The sequence below is a fragment of the Chlamydotis macqueenii genome, chromosome 2 (assembly GCF_036417535.1).
Source record: "Chlamydotis macqueenii isolate bChlMac1 chromosome 2, bChlMac1.mat, whole genome shotgun sequence".
In the NCBI taxonomy this organism is placed as follows: domain Eukaryota; kingdom Metazoa; phylum Chordata; class Aves; order Otidiformes; family Otididae; genus Chlamydotis; species Chlamydotis macqueenii.
Window position 1 is genome coordinate 87262399 of NC_141557.1, and position 18338 is coordinate 87280736.

At 35.5% G+C, this 18338-nt stretch overlaps 1 protein-coding gene across 4 annotated transcripts in view; it reads left to right on the forward strand.

The window, feature by feature from the left end:
- SEMA5A (semaphorin 5A) overlaps positions 1 to 18338 on the forward strand; it is a 331427-nt gene that overhangs the window by 212395 nt on the left and 100694 nt on the right. For all 4 annotated transcript variants that reach the window (XM_086740401.1, XM_086740400.1, XM_086740399.1 and 1 more), the window contains one exon: positions 16593 to 16800. In XM_086740401.1, coding sequence (XP_086596527.1) covers positions 16593 to 16800 — 208 coding nt within the window. The remainder of the gene's footprint in view (positions 1 to 16592; positions 16801 to 18338) is intronic.

Below are 18338 nucleotides of genomic sequence, written 5' to 3' on the forward strand. Positions count from 1 at the left end.
GACATTTTCCTGGAAGAGTACAGGTTCTGATCAAAGTGTGCAGCTTTCACAGTTTAATGTGCACAGTGTCATAATACATGTAGTAAGTGTGAACTTACCAGTCTTAAAATTATAAGCAAAAATGTATGCTTGTATACATTTCACACATGGTGAAGAGAGCTACAAAGCCTAAACTGACTGCATTTTTTCCAGTTTAGTGCTATTTCTGACTGTATTATCTCCAGTGTGTTGAGACTACTGGAAGATAATTATCTATAGGTATCTTTTGTAGAAAGGAGCTACATACTTTTCCTCTCAGTTTGAGAAGCACCTTCTTCATCTAGAAACTAAGCTATAAATGCAATAATAATAATGATCAATGAAGTTGTAATTTGAGTCACAAGTCAAGAGTGAAAGTAATAGGTATGTATTAATTCTTTCTACTTCAAAACCAGAGAAACAGGGAAATCAGAGTGCAGATGGACAGTGGGCGTATACACTGTGGCAGTGTCTTTTAAAACTATTTCTCTTCTGTTGTAACAGAAAACACAGTTGCTTTGTTTCTCATGCCTTTCCTCGACAAATATTTAATGCACTTTTACACAGTAGTAAAGCACCTCTGCAAGTTTTAAAACTACTTTCTGTAACTTCTTACCCTTCTGTCCTCATGCAGTGTCATATTAAGAGGCCTCAAGCAAAGAGAGTCATCAGTTACTGTGCTGTCTAAAACTGATGCTTGTTGGAAGACACCAGTCCTAACAGCAACATGATGTTCTTGAACATTTGTTTAAAAAAATCAACCAGTAAACCATAAAATTAATAACTGTATTTTCTGCTCCTTTTTCAGTGGTAAAGGAAAACCCTAGATGAATGAACATTTTGTTTTTATTATTAATCTTTCCAGGAAACATTTTACTGCAATGTTTTAAAAAAGATTTAACAGATTGCATGGTTTTGTTGTCAATAGTCTAATGTTCACTCTGGGATTTATGCTAGTATTACTAAGAATCCTTACTATATATTCCTGCTGGAATATTTATATTATTTTCCATGTAGAATATCTTTAAAGACAAAGAAGGATACTGTAAACCACAGCTCTCTTACTGTGTAATTTAAGCACCGACATGTTGATTTGCCACTGCCTTCTGTATTGCGACCTCTGTACTGGGCAAAGTGGCTTTAAGATGTTACCAATTGGGAATGGTCATGTCTGAAGTTCAGGCTACATCATTATAAATGATACTATAGGGCTCTAGAGAATCAAACCCAGCATTTTAGATCTCCAATAGTACTGATTTCCCTTGACTTTACCACTGTTTGTAGAGATAAATCATTCTGCCAGCTCCAGTTGGAGAGTGCTAAAGAGGTTTCTTAATAAATAGATGGCTCTGACTAGAGTTGGTTAAATTATTCATGGACAGCAATTTATATGTGAGAGTCGTAGCCCTTTATTTGATTCACAAATTAAGCACCACTTATTTGTAGTCATTTCTGGTTATTATCATCAACCCATAAATAGGTCATGATTTTGATTAGTTTGTTGCTGATATTTGCTCATATCGTTTGTTGATATTTTAGATAGTATGTTCATGAATTGCCTGCTGCAAGTAGATGGCATTTGTATTCTGTTCTCTTCTGGGACAAATTTAAGAGGGAGAAGCCCTTTTTTTTCTCTTCACAAATTATCACTATGTCTTTATGATTGCACAGCTCTATCAGATAAAGACTATAAATAAATCTCCAGAGAACGTATGGTGTATACACTTCTGTGCCACCGCTGGAAGTTGAAATTGCTGCAAGAAGCAGCTACTGACTGAAGAACATCCGGCTTTGTTTGCATGGGAGCGAGACTAATGCATGGGCCAGGGAGGGAAAGATTGTGAAGAGCTGGAGGTAAAGTCCCAGCCTTCCATTGAAAAGAGACCAGCTATTCTTTATCACAGTGACACTGAGCTTTCAGATCCTGTTTGACTAGTTTATAAACCTAGAATGGGCAAATAGGCTTTCCTTCCTCCTTTCTAGATTTTTTTTTTACTATCACCTCTTCTTCCTGTCAGAGAAACTAGACTTGGTAACCTCTACATTGATTTATTATTAGATAATTCTAATGCACGTGATCTGAAGCTGTGAGTGAGAGAGTTACATGGTACTCAGTGTTGTCCTACTGTCTTCAAAGCTAAGGTATCTAATAGCATCTAAGCCTATATTCAAATCTCTTGATTTGCCCCTGGTAGCGTACGGTGCCAGTTAACAGGCTTAGCTGTAATTTTGGCTGTTGGAATTAGCCTTATCTTGGGGTGAAGTTTGACCTTTGAACCAACTGTGTGACTCTTGCTCAAGTACACTGTTAGTGTTCAGGGCTCTTCCTGAGAAGTGTAGGGAGGAATCCTTCCCTCTGAAGGGACTTGGCTGTATCAGGATTTTTCATAAAGGATTAGGCAACTTGTCACATTGCTGAGTGTTGTGAACATCTTTAGAATATTCTGCAAGGCCTTTTAAAAATCCTTTCATTTAAGGTGGACATGCATAACAGTGACTCAATGAATCCTTGCCAACCAAAGAAGAAAGTGGAGTACTTAATCATAGAGGGAAAAAAAGGTTCAAACCATACATGAAGCTCATCTTTGACTCTGAAAGAAACTCAAAATGTTGGGTCACCCACATAATAACATTATATGTGTGGCATTCAGTGTGAGCTGTCAGTAAAGCAATCATTAAATTGAATTTTCTACTGAACTCTTGTTTTTGTTAGTGTTTATGAGTTTCCTCATTCTGCAGCATTTTCCGTGTGAACCTCAATAAATCCAAATGTTTACAACTAAGCAAATACAAGCAGTGCCACCAGTAACCAGCAGGGGTTTTCCTCAGTGGAATTTGTGGAGTTTGCTTTTTTTTTTCCCTTGTGTTTACCAAGCTCTGGTCATATGGCAAATCTTCATAAGCTAACGCATTTCTTGGTAAAGATATACCTTATTTGCTTTATTCTGTGACTTGCAAGAGTCTGTATTTTGGAACAAAAGCTGTGCTTTATGCTGGAATTGCTGCTGAAGTTTAATACACATTTCATACTGGATTTGAACTGGATATATATACTGGATTTGGCTCATCTGGGGACTGAGGCATAGGGGCATGTACTATGGAAACTGTAAATGAGTTTGAGTAGAGGATAGTCCCTGAAACATTCTAGTCAGCCAAGTCTATGATGCTTCTGGATCCATACAGTAGTCAGTTGTCTTTCTGACACTTCCAATGAAAACAGCCACAGTTAAGAAATCACGCAAGATTTATTGTGGGTTATTATCTGAGCAGCAGTTTTGTCCACTTGTGCATGTAAGTGCTTCTTTGATCTGGGCACTGGAAAATTTATTCAGTGGGAAAACACTATGATATTCTTCGCATGTGTTAGGTAGTACAAGGTATTTGTACTTGTACTGGCATGAAGGAAGGCAATAAAAAATAATAGGAGCAGTAAGCATTCCCTGTCTGGTCAGATCCACTTGGAGTTGATACATCTCAACTTTGGGAGACTGGCAGGGATCCAGGGCTTTTTTTTTATCCTTTGTATACAGTGCGGCATTCTTCACTGCTGCTCTGTGTCAGAAAGCAAGCTTTAAATCTTAAGAACCATTTCATCTTGTGATTAATATCTATGCTTATTATCTACTCTACCACTTTAGTTAGAGGTTACACATTTCTTTAGAGGTGGTCATCTCCACTATCTGAAAAGCCCAGTCCTACCTACTGATTAAACGTTTTAGCAGGTCTCTCCAAAATGGGAATGTTTTCTTTTCCTGATAAGAAGCTTCTGAGAAATTAATTTAGTCTTTTTGTTTGTTTCATTGTGAATCGTCTTACTCAGTAGCAACCTTATAGTTTTATTTCTTTCTCTTTTCAGAATCTAGGATATTGAAATTATGCATCTTTTTGCAAGTGTAACGTTTCCCATTCTCAACCATAATAATTCTTGTGTCTTCTATGTCTCAGGGCTTCAGGTTTTGTTATGTATGCATGATTTTTAGTAGAGTGAAAGCTGAGTGTTGCCAACATGATTGGCTGCAATTACAATATATTGCCAAATGGGCATTCTCTAGAACAGGTGTTATTCACATGTAGCTCTTGATATTGAGTTTCTTTGGTTATCATCTAACTGGACTTAGGGAGTAATTTTTTTTTCATGTTTGAGAAGAAAAGAGAGTTGCCAGTCATACTATTCTCTAGCATCTATATCTGAACTGCAGCCTAAGTTGTCCTAATTTATGTCTCTAAGTGTAAACCAGATGGCTCACTTCAAGTGAACTGACTGCAAGTACAGCCCTAAGCAATCCTTAATTAATTATTTCTTATGATAATGTGTTGATTTAAAAGGAGAATTCATATCCAATGGACCAAAATATTTGAGATTTCTAAAAACATCTATTGAGATTCTTGGTAAAGGTAGTCTCATAACGCATGCTCACAGATTAATGTGCATATGGCAGGATCTGTTTGATTCAAATACAGTAACTATGATCAAAGGCAATAAAGATGCACATTTTATTTTGGCTTTAGGTTTAATGCACCAACATTGTCTTGATATTCTATTTAATTTTGAACCTGACATTGTTGAAGTGCATTCCTTCTCTGAGCTGGAAGAAACTGTCTTTTTGCATGCCAAATTACTTTAATCTGATGCAAGACCAAAAAAAAAAAAGTGTTGTTCTGACCTTCTTTAAGGATGTTGGCTTCATTTATCATGAACTTGTAAGTATTTTTTTTGTTACTGAGTAACTTTATAGACAGAATTTGGTTAAATTAAATACAAATTAGTTTATTGCTTGGTAAGATCAAGGACTTTGTGCTTGATGTTGTTATGAACTATGCCTTTGCTCTGTATTGCCTACCTGAGATTTCCCGATACCTCCACAAGGAAGAAGAAGAGAATGAGTGTGAGGTATTAGAGCCAAACATGAAGTTGTTGTCAGTCACCTGTTTGCCAAGTCCTGAGAAACAACTTTCTGTTCTGGAACTCATTAAAGCCTCACCTAAAGATTTTATGATGTAGTTTCAACCCTATCCTCTCTGCATGAACAGCATTTCTTAAACCGATGTTACTATCTAAAGTATTGTTATATGTTTGAATTCTCACATTTTGATACAACTTTCTGACGGGGACATTAATACTTGATGTGAGGACATAAGTAAATCTGATACCCTTCCATGGGATTATCCTCTGCAATGAACACAGGAACATGCGAGAAAAAGGTCAGCATGTTGATACAGTGATCTGGATGGTAGCAACACTCAAATGGGGTATGTAGAGTCGAGGTTTAATTTCTCTTGGGCTTCAAAGTTCAAAGCGACTTCTTCCACTTCCTTGTTGAATGGTTGATCCAGGAGAGAAGGGGATGCTGTGGATGGGACGGAGCCCTCCTGGATCCACTCACTGGCAATGTTTTAATCTGCATGCAAAGCACACAGTCATCTAGCCTGCAGATGCAGGAGCACAGCAGTTTACAAGCCGAGTAGGTTGAGAATTCATCTAGAGAGATTATGCCTTGCTGCCTCCTGCAATGACTATTAAAATGTTTTTCTGATGCTTTTTTAAACCAGCAGAAAGTGCTCCCTGAAGTTCCCTAAGGACATGGAAGGCGTCTGTTGCTTGCAGGGCATAAAATCACATCACAAGCTGCTGAGAGTAAGGATGAGATGTTTTTCACAGGCTCAGTATATTGCTTATCTCTCCTCACCATTCCTAGCCCTTTGATACTCTTCCCCACTGGTGGGAAGAGTATCAAACTCTCAGAGACTTCATGATTTTTCTTGGCTGCAGCTGAGACTTTCTGTCTTTAGTTCAGCCTATCGAGATAGACTAAGGTAACTACCTATCCTTGGTTTTGAATTTGTCAGCAAATCAAGTCAGTGTGCAAGAAAACAGCATAATAAAAGAAGTTTTAAATCTTCAGTAGGAAAAAGTACCTGTACTAAGATATTGTTATAGTTACATAAAACAGTTTTACAAAATTAAAGATTCGAGTTTTATTTTTTTTTTCCCTTTAGATGGTATTAGTGTTCTGAATACCAGTTTCACACATGGAGTCTTGAGAGAGAAAGCTAGCAATTGAACCCAGATCTCACAAGTCTCCAAACTGATCCATAAAAGCAAGTTCTTTATTAAAACTTTTATCATTGAAAAATAATTCAATGAAATTGCAAATAAAAAATCATTAAAAGATACCACTTCATAAAGTCTTAAAATAACTGCTGCTTTATGTCATATAAATAAAAGTAACGTACCACAGATTGAAATATTAATAAATGTTTTTTTATCTACTATAGCCTGTTAAGGAACTGTAGCTGCTATAGCTTTTGCTTATAGGTATTCTAAAGACATGTCTTACTTCTGAGTAAGTTGAGTGCATGAATTGTTACGGATATATTCAGCTTCTCCAGATCAGAAAAAAAAAAAATTGAGTTTCTATCTTGTCTCTCTCAGTCACATCTTTGGCAAGCTGAAAATTCCTGGTAAGCTTGAAAATGGAAGAGCAGTAGTAAATAAAGGTGTGAACAATAAGCATGATTCATGACAAATACATACATTTTGAGACTGCTGAAATTACTTTGTTTCTTGCAGGAAGAAACATCTGTTTTACATCTAGGAAGGGTAAAAAATTGCCACTGGTGTATATGAGCTTCAATCTAACAAGCTGAGGAAAAGGAGTTATTTGGTTTTATATTCTTTCTTTGTGAAGACAACAGATCTAATTGATGTGGAGGCTGAGACATGTGATTCAGAATGTGTTTTGTTGTTTAGTGTGGGTTCTTGGTTAAACTTCTAGAAAAGACCAATGGGAAAGCAGAAAAAAAAAGACTGTAGTTTTAGGAGTTAGCAGCTTCAAGTTTGTAGACATAACCTTTCAAAAAAAGGCGTGCTGCTTTGGTTTAGCTGCTAGTTGCTTTGCATTCTAGTCTCAGATAAATCTGAATTTCCCTTTAGAACTTGAATTCTCTATTTATGTGAAAGATTTTTTAATAAATCTGACTGGAACTGGCTTTACATTCCAATTTGACATAGGAGGCATGAAATGGCTGCTGGGGATGGTACACAAATTGTACTATTTTCAAAAATATAATACATTTTAGATTCATAGGAAACACTGCTTGTGAAATCCTTAGTTGTACCAACTTACAGTCTCCTGTACGTTAAGAAGTGGTAGGTGTTTTCTGTATTAAAGCAGATTTTAACTCTTTGCATAGTGATTACTGGAAGAAGCCTTTGCTGATTCAACTACAGATTGAATATGTTATTGATGCTCTTGACACATTGTAATACATGGGAATTAAGTCTACAGGGGATAGAAGTGTTCTAAAGAATGCATTGTGGTTAAAAATCTTTCTCTGGAAAACAATATAGAGAGGTGGTGGTTGTCCTGATTTCCATTGAGAGATAAATCCCAAAATTGTTCAGTTTGAAAATTGAAACTAAACTTTTTTTTTTTTTTTCTGGAGGGGGGAGGTTAGGAGTGAGCTTCATCTTCAATATTTGTTCCACAGTGTTTGTCATTAATTTGCATGTTCTTTCTCTTTCTTACCAAGCATGTGGCTTTGTTTGAAGAGAGCGACTTATTTTGGAATAACTAGTGTCTAGAATGAGCACTTTTTTATTCAAAAGACTCTTTGAATCAATACTTCTAATTCCTGTGTAGAAAAAAAAAATAGTCCATAAATATTCCCTTCATAAAATAAATACATATTAAATTTTGACATACAGCTGTGAGAAACTCCCCTAGCTGCAGAGATACAACTGAGTTTCTCTTGGAAGAGCCACCCAGGCATTACGAAGCTCCCTAATCATTTCAGAATGTGTGCAAATAGATTGTGTCTAAAATTGCACCTTTCAAATTCTTAGTAGTTGGCAAGTAAGTTAAATTATTACTTCTGCATAAAAGCCTAGGGACCTGTAATAGGCCATCATATTTCCTTTGTTGACAGGCGTTATCAACAATATACCTCATTTCAGCTTTAATTCAAATTAATTTCCAGTACTGTAAGAAAGCACATCAATACTTACTTGAAATGTATTAGGAAAAACGGAATAAGAAGGAGTCAGAGCCAAAGATAAAGAAAGTAAATCTAAAATATTGTGTGTGCTTGCTGTTTATGGACTATCTTTCAAAACTGCTGTTGTTACATCCAAGAATTGAAAAACAAAACCAAACCAGATTGCAGAAATACTAGGACTCTTACCCTGAGAATAATATTTTAATATAGGAATTTTTTTTTTCTTCTGCTGCTTCCAAAACTCTCTTCAAAGAAAGAGCCAAACCTTTCCTGTTTCATAATTGTGATAGTTAACCAACTAGTCTGTGCTTTGAAACTGTTAATATACTAAACATTGTGTGGTATAAACTGCTTATATGTAATTTAAAGGTGGCTTTTATTAAAATATATTAAAATTATATATGTACCATTTTAGCACTTCTTTCTTTCTTTCTAATTGTCAAAAACCAGAAAACTGAACATCTAATTGTAGGATTGCTATGAACTGTGTGTAGTATGATAGGAAGTAGGAAATTTTGATTGATTAGTTGTGATTAGTTGTGATTAGCGTGTTCCTTAAATTTGGGAATCTTTTCTTCCCTGCTCATTTTATTAACTTTTCTCATTCTACTAAACATACTAGTAGACCAACAATGACTATGTTTGTGCTTCGACTTTCCTAAAAGCTATTAAGCTGTAAAAATCTCTGCTCTTATACAGTCAAGGATTCTTAGATTATTGTTACTCTCTAGAAATAGCGAAAATGCATAAACGACCTCTGAAATCTAAAGCCTTTTGAAATTTGACATGGGAAGAGAATGGTTCAGTTTAAAATTGAAGACTATATAAAAAAAAAAAACAAACCCAAAATCAACCCCCCTGCTTTCCTTTCTGGAGTAGACCTAGAACTAGAAAGGACCTGTTTTGATATTTACTTCTCATGGGGCCAAAAACTCCAAAACCAAACAGATGCAGTATTTTGAGCTGAAGTCTCACATAAACAAGCTGCATGATTTTTCAAGCCCAAGAGTGTGGCTTTTTAAAAAAATCTAACATCTCTTGTTCTATTTCTTGAGACCCATCAATGATGCTGTAATGGTTCAGCTGAAAATGTAGCTCATTTGGTAGATGATGTAGATTTTTAGTTGTTTTGCATTCTTGCAACTATAAAAAACAACTAGGTAATCTAAGAACTTCAGTTAGAGCAGCCTCACTTCTTAGAGGTTTGTGTATATTTTCTGCAGGTGACAGAAACCAATTTATTTTTGTTCCAGATTTTCAGTGGTATTAATACTAGCTTTTATAGTACTGAGTTTGTCACACGGATTACTGTTGCTTCAGTTAATTAAATTTACTGACATTTAATTAAATGCCCATGAGCAATGATTTGTGAGTTTTCCAGATTGCTTGCGTGCTTTTTTTCTCCAACAATGTCCTATGATGGAGTACAGAAAACTAAGATACCTGAATAAGGGAGAGCTTAAGCTTTTCTAGTTCCTGGGAGCAAGTGATAGTACAGAAGGTAACAGCATTTCATTTAGCCGATATAGTGTTTAAAAATAAGTCTCCATATTAACAAGGCAGGACAATTTACAGCATTTCTCAGGGAAGTACAACAACATTCTGTTTGTATTTCCAGCTATACTATTTGTTAGAAGCTTTTGTTATACAGTTACCTCATTGCCTTTTTAATCTAATAAATGTGCTTTATACCTGTATTTCTGTTAATATCCACCATTGTCTTGTTATCATCATGATGATAATGAGCTACAATAGCAAGGTAGAGTAGTTTATTGTTGAAATTCTTCGCAAGCTTATCACAGTTTTTATTCTCTATCAAGCTTGCAAAACAGAATATATTCGGATTTTTAACCTTAATTTTTGAAGGAAACTTGTAGAAAAATCACATCATATCTATTTTGTTACACCAAGAAATATATTAAAAATAGAGAAAACCAGCAGATTAACTAGCACACAGACCAGATTGTTCAGTGGTTTAATTTCAAATGGAGAGACAAACTATGAACATGTAAACCAGCTCGGAAGATAAAAATAATTTTTTTTAAAAATTGAAAAGTATGCCTTGATAAAGCATCAGAATTCATTATTCATTTTTGAGGTTCGCTTTTTTTTTCCCAAAGAAGTAATGAGTATACATTTAAAAATATGAAACTATTTAAAGTAAAACTCTGTAAACTAAGGTAGAAATTTGAAAAAACAAATTATATTATTTTTGTTTTCTATATCATTGTAAAGGTATTACATTTACCCATAATATATTTTTGATTTTTTACACAGAAGTATTGAAACTCAGTCTTTCACTTGTCCTTTAGACTGTAGTGTGATGAACAACTTATTCCTGTAAATCAAGTATGAATACATATCTTAGAAACCCAGAGTTAAAAGACAAATTAAGTTACAGAGAATTGTTGTATTATCTTTTCTTCTAAATACGTCCTTACTTTAAACCAAACTGTACCCCCACCCCCATATGGGAAAACAGATTATAGCAAAGGCTTTAATTATCCTTATTCGATTGATTAATTAGCTAATTTTCAAGTTATTTTTAGGAAAGGAGAAAAAGAGCAGGTTTTAAATCCTCTCATATTCTGTGTACCATATGCATCTTTTTTTCATGTTACACAGATTGCTAAATCACAACTACTGGGCTTTCCCTCTGTAGGCTAAACCAGCTGCTGCATTAGCTGTTCCTGTTTTTTTTTTTTTTCTCTTAAGTGCACTTAAGCCCTTATGCAACCTAATATTTTCTGTCATCAGAATAATTTTCTGCTATTAACCAAATGCACATTCTGCTTTGCAGTGGAGTTTTCTTTCAGTTCCTGCAGTTAAGGAAAGCAAATATTGATGATACATTTTTTTTTGCAATGACAGGCTGTTTATAATTCACCTTGCACTTTCTTTGATTTTGTATTATTATGGTTCTGTACATCAATTTTATGTTTGGTATTTCAGTTTTTTCTTTTGAAAGACCTCTGCCTTGAAGGCAGCCCTAATACCCTATTTTTTTTCTGTTTCAATGGTGTTTAATTAATACAAATGTTATATGATGAATGTAAACACTGTTTATATACACATATAGGTAATATTTACAAGAAATTTAACATTAACAGATTTTTTTTCTTTAATTTCAACAGTGTTAATACTGTCTGAAAACTTTTATTTTCCCACTGAAATAATAATCTGTATACAACAGTGTGCAAAACCAGTGATAATGGACAAAATAAAAATAGTTAATGAGTATAATTTTCTAAAGCCTATTTCAAATTACATTTGAAAATATATGTAAACTGTATGCATTTCAATTACTCTTTAAAATGTATTATTCCAAATATCCATCTACTAATTTAAGACTTTTTTATAAAAAAAAAATATTATTATTATTATTATGGTGACACATTGTTATAAATGAATCTGTTTTCACATATTATAATATACATAGAGTAGTGTATTTCTTCAATAGATGGTACCTTATTCAAGTTCAATTAAAAATATCACTTGAAGTACTGAATATAGCTTTAGCTTCCATTTTCTGTGTCTTGTGTTGGCTACTCCTTCTGCTCCTTTCCTCCATATTGACTGCATTCTTTCATCTGTTTAATGCATCTTGCTTTTCTAAACAATATTTTGTGGGAAAATTGCAAAATAGGCCTTTATTTACATGGACTGTTCTTACTTTATAATGTACAGTTAGTTTTGCTGTTCTTTGAGTTTTTCTATGGTATATAGATCTGTAAGGTCACCTTATTGTGTTCGTAAGGTACAGGAATGCTTATAAAGTCATAAATATAGGCATACAACTGGCCTGAGGATATATTTTAGACTATTACAAGTTTCTTTTGCTGGCAACTTTTACAGTTTAGAAGGCAACAATGACTTTTTTTGCAACATTGTTGAAAGTTGATACCCTAGGCTTCTCCTCTGAAAAATGTTGACTTGGATTTTGTGTTCAGATGCTGGTTCAGTTGCTTTCTGGAGACCAATTCTCTCTGCAAGGTACTATGGTAAACTACAGTAAAATGAAGATTAAATTAGATTTTGTTTCACTATCAAATGTGGCAAGAGTTAAGACTGAAAGTGTTTCTCTCCAAAAAAGGAATGGGTAAAGATTTTTGCCCTTTTTCACTTTTTATAGAAGTGAAATGAACTTACTTCAGTACTGCCTCATTTTGGAAGATTCGTTAAAAAATTTTTACTTGAAGAATGCAGCAATATTTGGAAACGTAATAGCTCATATAAATATTTATTCTTCTCCGTAGCATGAAGTTGCTGCACCTTCTTTGATTGTCCTTATTTCTGTTAGGAAACTCAAGAAATTACTGGTTTATTAGTTTGTTACATCTGCCATTTGTTTTGTCTGTTCATTTTCTGTTTTCCTTTCCAGGTGTCACCATAGATGTTATAATGATTTCAACCACAGTCTTGCAGTGTTCTCCATTGCTGGCTGTGCTTTATACCATTTACATCTTAAACTTTGCTTTTCAGTTTAAAATCATCCTTTGATTTTGTCCCATTATAATTTTTTTCATTACAGATTCTGTAGCCTCCAAGCTTGTTCTCGACAACCCCATCTCAGGTTTTGCAGTCAGTTCTTCATTGTCTCCCACGCATATTTCAACTAGAATTTTTCTTTCCTCTTTGTCTTCATTCAGTAATTGTATTTTTAATGTTCAGTTTCTGGTTTTGCAAGTCTCTTTGAAAGTATTATGGTACAAGTTAACAAAGCACGTTGTTTACTCGTTCTGGCCAATGTCATTATCTTTTACTACTCCCATATATACTCAGTCATCCTTAAACCAAGGCTGTCAGGTGTCTGGATCTATTCCAGCATGCCCTGCTTATGCCCGGGATGTGAAGATGGCGTTCATTCAAATTCTTAAATAGCTGTTGGACTCAGCCTTGATATTTGTGATGAAACTGGAACTTTCCCTGTGTCCATGGCAATAAAGTTACATCCATTACCGAGGTCTATGTTTACTATTCTTAGCTATTTCTTGGCAGAAGTGGACAGTTAGTTTAATTATAAAGTAAATATTCACTTGGAAGATATTGACACATCTGAAAACCTTCATGCCCCAGAGCTGTATTGAAGACTCATTTCTTTCCCTACTTCTCTCTTTATTTTGCTTTACAACTGTGGTGTGAAAATGGCTGAATAGACACCACTTTTGAGGATGGCACTTTTACAACTTCTTTAGGAAATCTGCAATCTTTGCTGGAGGCTGGATGCATAATGTTGCATACATTGGAGTAGAATTGGAAGCAAATCGGAGCAAAGCACTTGGCTTTTGAAAGTACTGATGCAATGGCTATGATTTTCCTTTATAAGGAAGCCTGGTATAGCCACTGTTACATGCTAGTATAGTTTGAGGAGATCAAGAGCTATATACCCTTGCTATGTGCCATAGCCTGATGAACATAGCTGCCAACTCAATCTGTGTCTGTCTCATAGCTGTGGAATAAAAACAAATCCTCAGCCTAGTTTGGGCTCCCAAGTGATCCATGCTAAATTGGAGTCATAGGCCGGAGGCATTCAAAGCAGAGAAGAAAGGTTATAGAAGGTCAGAAGTAGGAGAGTCTACTGAGGCAGAGGTAGATCTTAGACAACATTTTATTCCCGTTTACTGAATTTGCATATAACCGCATTGCTGCTGTGAAGGGTAGTCCTTCTTCTTGATAATCTGTGGGATCTCTGGCACTGCTTCTTCACTTAAAGCACAGTCATTTGTGACTTTCAACATTTCTGTATGAGTGCTGATCTTCTTAGACCAAAAAAAAAAAAAAATTGGAAAGGAATTATTTGGGAGATGCTGAAACAAAGCAAGAGGAAATGGAAAGAATGGAGACTGTGTACGAAGATAAGAAGGAAGAACAAGAGCAATGACAGCTGTCCTGGGGAAGGCAATAGTGCTGCAGTTCTCAAAGTGAGAATGTTTTATTTCCCCCTAGGGTATTATGCTGCTGTAACCTTATCCTCCAGGTCATAGACCTGAACATAAAAAAAAAAAGTAATTCTGCCCTCTACAATAAGCAAATTTACTGAAGAGAAAAGAAACACTAAACATTTGGTTTATATTATATTCTGCTGTTCAAAGCTGCACTTCTAATTAAATGTACATGTAGCATGGGGGAAGGAGGCATCCAGTCATTTTTATTTACTTATCTTTTATCTTTGGGGAGGTGACAGCAAGTGACTCAGTCTGTACACGCCAGACCCGGCACAGTGGGAAGAAGAAAGGTTAGTCTATATGAGGAGCATGTGGTGAGTGCATCCCTGATTTTTGTGTCATACAGGATAAAGATGACAAGCCAAGTGCAATGTGTCATGGATCATACTGAATCTGTTGGCTGCCAGTTAGACAAGTGATATAGAATTGTACTAACTGATCTATAAAGTTATACCAACTCGTTCATGCGTGTAGAATGATCTCACTGCTTCTTCTTTTCTTCCTTAGTACATTTTTCCAGCATTTGTGCGCAGAAATATTTTTTTTTTCACTCAGTGACTAAAACAGCCACAGATTTTTTTTAATTTTTTTTTATCTGGGCAGTTCTCAGACCATATTTTAACCTCAAAACTTGTATCCGTCATTCACCAGTGGAAACACTGCTCGTTATATTGTTTGGTTGAGCTGGCTATCACTGAACTGTGAGGCAAAACTGACTCTTGGCAAAGATTTAATTAATTTTTTAGTATAACACTACTGTAGATGGTTTGGAAAAAAAGTGATAGTCAAATTAGAGGGTTTTTCCGATCCAAAATTTTAAATTTTAACAAAAATTAAAATTGTCGTTTAAGGAAAGGGTTTTTTTTCTAAAAAATACTCTTACATACAATAAATCCTGACAGGCTTGTTTATACCAAGAAAGGAGAAAAATGTAAACAGTTATATGAAGTGATTATATTAAGAATTAAGAGGTCATTCAGAAGACTTAACATGCAGACATGATCTATTGCACTCAAAATCATGTTATGAGGCAAAATGAATACACTTTATATACTGAGCTAAGCATTTATGGTTGATCTAATTAGTTTTGATTGACTAATAAAATTAAGTCCATACTATCCAATTATTAAAGTTTTATTAGTAATATTGTTAAAATCTTATACATAAACTTCCTACTAACTCCCCCTGTTATTTGGTGTTATGCTCCCCCTTCCAGTATTTCTTCAGGTCTTAGACATTGACTCTTCAGTTTTCTCAGGAAGAGGAAGGAGGTTTTAACAGTAATTACCATATTGGGTTCTCAACCTCCTCTTCAGTTTTAGAGTCTGCTTGAGTCTACTTTATTGTATTTTCTTAAGGTTGCTTCCTTGCTGTTCCTCATCACTTCCCAGGCAAAGTTTGGAAGCCGCATGCTGCCCTCCCCCAGCCCCGTTATCCCAGAAGGGCTGGGTTCTTTGGGCAGTGACTGGGTAGGGGTGCCAGCCCCCTGCTCCAGGTGCTGCCAAAGTGAAGCCAACGCAGGGAGGCCGCAGGCACGTGGCCACCAGGCAACTGCTGCCATGGCTGAAACCAGCTCCCGCTGAGGCAGGGCCAGACACATCCTGAGGCCCTGTGCTGACAGCTGCCCACCAAGCCTCTGTCCTTGTGCTAGTGAAGGCAAAAACTATATTTACTGGGCTGCAGAACAGAGCATCCCAAACATTTGTCTTGCAGTTGTTACTGACTCACAAGAAATGTTACAGTCTTTCAAGACTTCACATGAGTAAGAGCTGATCTCAGTATGCGTTTGTAGTGTTGGATCTTTCATACTTACCATTGCTGGCACATAAGGGGATTTCATAATGTAGTTTTGGTCAAGCAGCTATCTAAAATATTTTTCATTGTGAGAATGTGATCTTTTGCATTTAGAACGAATGTTCTTTGATATTATAGTTTGCATGAGTGAATCGGAAATCTCATCAGTCGTCTGACACTGGTTTGTGATGCGTAACTGTCTTTGCTAAGAAATCACAATGAGAGTAGAAGTGAAGAGTGAATGCTAAAAGATATGATTTTTCAGAAGTCAAAATCCAGATAAGTAAGAAGAAGGGAAGCAGCCTCATTTTGTTGTTATATTCACCCTAGACTCGATTAAAACCTGTAGATATTCATGCATATGTGCTTCAGTAAATGAATGTGACACATATATAAACCCAATAGTTTTTAACACATAGAATTTTAAAACAGACTGGGGTAATGGTGGACTTTATTGCTTTTTAAACTGCTTTAAACATAGTAAAGTGTAGTACAATCTGATAAACTTAAATCAGTAACCCTTGCTGTGAACATGCATTTATAATAGCCAGACTTTGAAAGGTTGTTTTCTAGTAACTACTGCTGTTCTGTCTGTTCTGCACTAATAAAATTATTTTTTACTGTATTACATCATATAGGAAACTTCAATTACTGTTTTCAAGTTTTTTTTTCACTGTACTATAAGCCATTTAGGAAACTCCAGTCAAAGTACTCCCACATTCTGAAATTTCATTGAAAGCATCCGGCATGGGACAAAGATTTCTTCACTGAATGACACAAAGTAGTTAGAATTGCAACTATGATTTTTAGTAACTCCTTTTCCTCTTGCTTTTGCAGACTATGGCACAATTAAGAAAGTACTTGCCCCAGTGAACCAGACTTCAAGCAGCTGCCTGCTTGAGGAAATTGAACTCCTGCCAAAAAGTCAGCGAGAGCCCATCAGGAGCCTTCAGATCCTGCACAGCCAGAGTGTCCTTTTTGTGGGCCTTCAGGAACACGTGATTAAGGTCCCCCTGAAGAGATGTCCCTTTTACAAAACATACAGGTATGAAGAATCAGCTAGTTTGATTTGATTGGAGAAAAATGCTGGTGAGGGGTTGCGGAAAAAAGGGAAGGAAAGATGACTGTAAATAGCAATCCAAATTAATTACTTCTCTCAGCAATGACTTTGCATGTACACTGTTTATCAGAAGTTTCTCTGACTTTTTACTAACTTGTTAGGACTAGATGAGACTCTCAAGGAATTATATTGATATTTAAGTATCGTTATACAGATTCTGAATTGTGAAATTAAACAGTAAGAAATGTTTTATGTAGAAAAAAGTATCTAATAATGTACAATATAGTTTCTTATTTAATATATTTAAAGCTTGAAATTCAAACAAATTTAAGTTGGGTGGTTTTTTATGCTGCATTGTAGTTGAGTAAACAATATCTCTGTGGGTTCAGAAAGAAAACGGTACTGGATGAACTGGGAGTTAAGACTAGTTGGAAAAAAAAGGCTATTTAAAGGTAGTGCTGGATCAGGAAACCGTAATAAAAGTAAATATTCTACTAGGTGAAGGTATTGCACAGCTAACAGTTGTTTGATCAAACAAGGAAAATAACTTACAAATTATCACTTTATTTTAGACTGTATTATGGTAGTTAAATAATTTAAAGTTCAGCGTACAACTTATTCCATAGGTATCTAAAAGTATGTCTGGGTCACAAAACATATGCTAATAGAGATTGTTAATTTCATCTGATTAGCTATAGCTTCCCTTTATATAAATGTGGTTCCAGTAATTCAGTAGAATTGTTCTATTTTACATCAGATAGACTCTGAACCAATGTGATGAGCTTTTTGAGAGCTGTGACAGATGCATTTGGTTGGTTTTTAGATAGTTTGCTTTCAGCTTGTTTAATATACTTTCCTTTGAAAAGCTGGGCTATGAAAGGAGGGAGAAAGGCTACCAATTGCCGACTGCTACACATGGGATCAGAGAGGTGTTATCTGTGCAGCAGAGAGGTGATACCTCCTGTGAAAGGCAGTGACCATTTGCAGGTGGAGATGTTTCTGGCTGTCAGAGGGAACAAAAGTGCTTCTGTCCTCACAGAGCGGTATGGTGTCTCAAATCACAGACTCCATACATGGCTGCAGGCTAGGCATTCTTCTCCCATTTTCAGCAGCGGGGTCTAATTGCCCAGATCTTAAAAGTGTTTAAAAAAAAAAAAAGTGTTGGTCCCATTTTACTGAATAGAACAGTAGTTAAATGACTCAAATCCTGCTGAAATGATAATTTATTCTTCTGCCCAGAGGTATGTGGGATCTCATCTTCCACTGGAATGACTTATTTAACAGGAGATAAAATTATTACTTGTGGAATCTTTCAGTCATATCTTTTTTAGTTGTATAACTTTGCTTGGAATAATTAAATATCCATTGCACCAAAAGGGTGCATCCATGCTTTCTTCCTGGTTAAAGAGTTCATGAGCAATTCCAGCTCTATTTTGTGAGAAGGGAGAGGATTTACAGCTGTAATCTGTACCTGTATGAAATAAGGCATCTCCCTAATCATGTATCTTTAGAGATCATTTGGA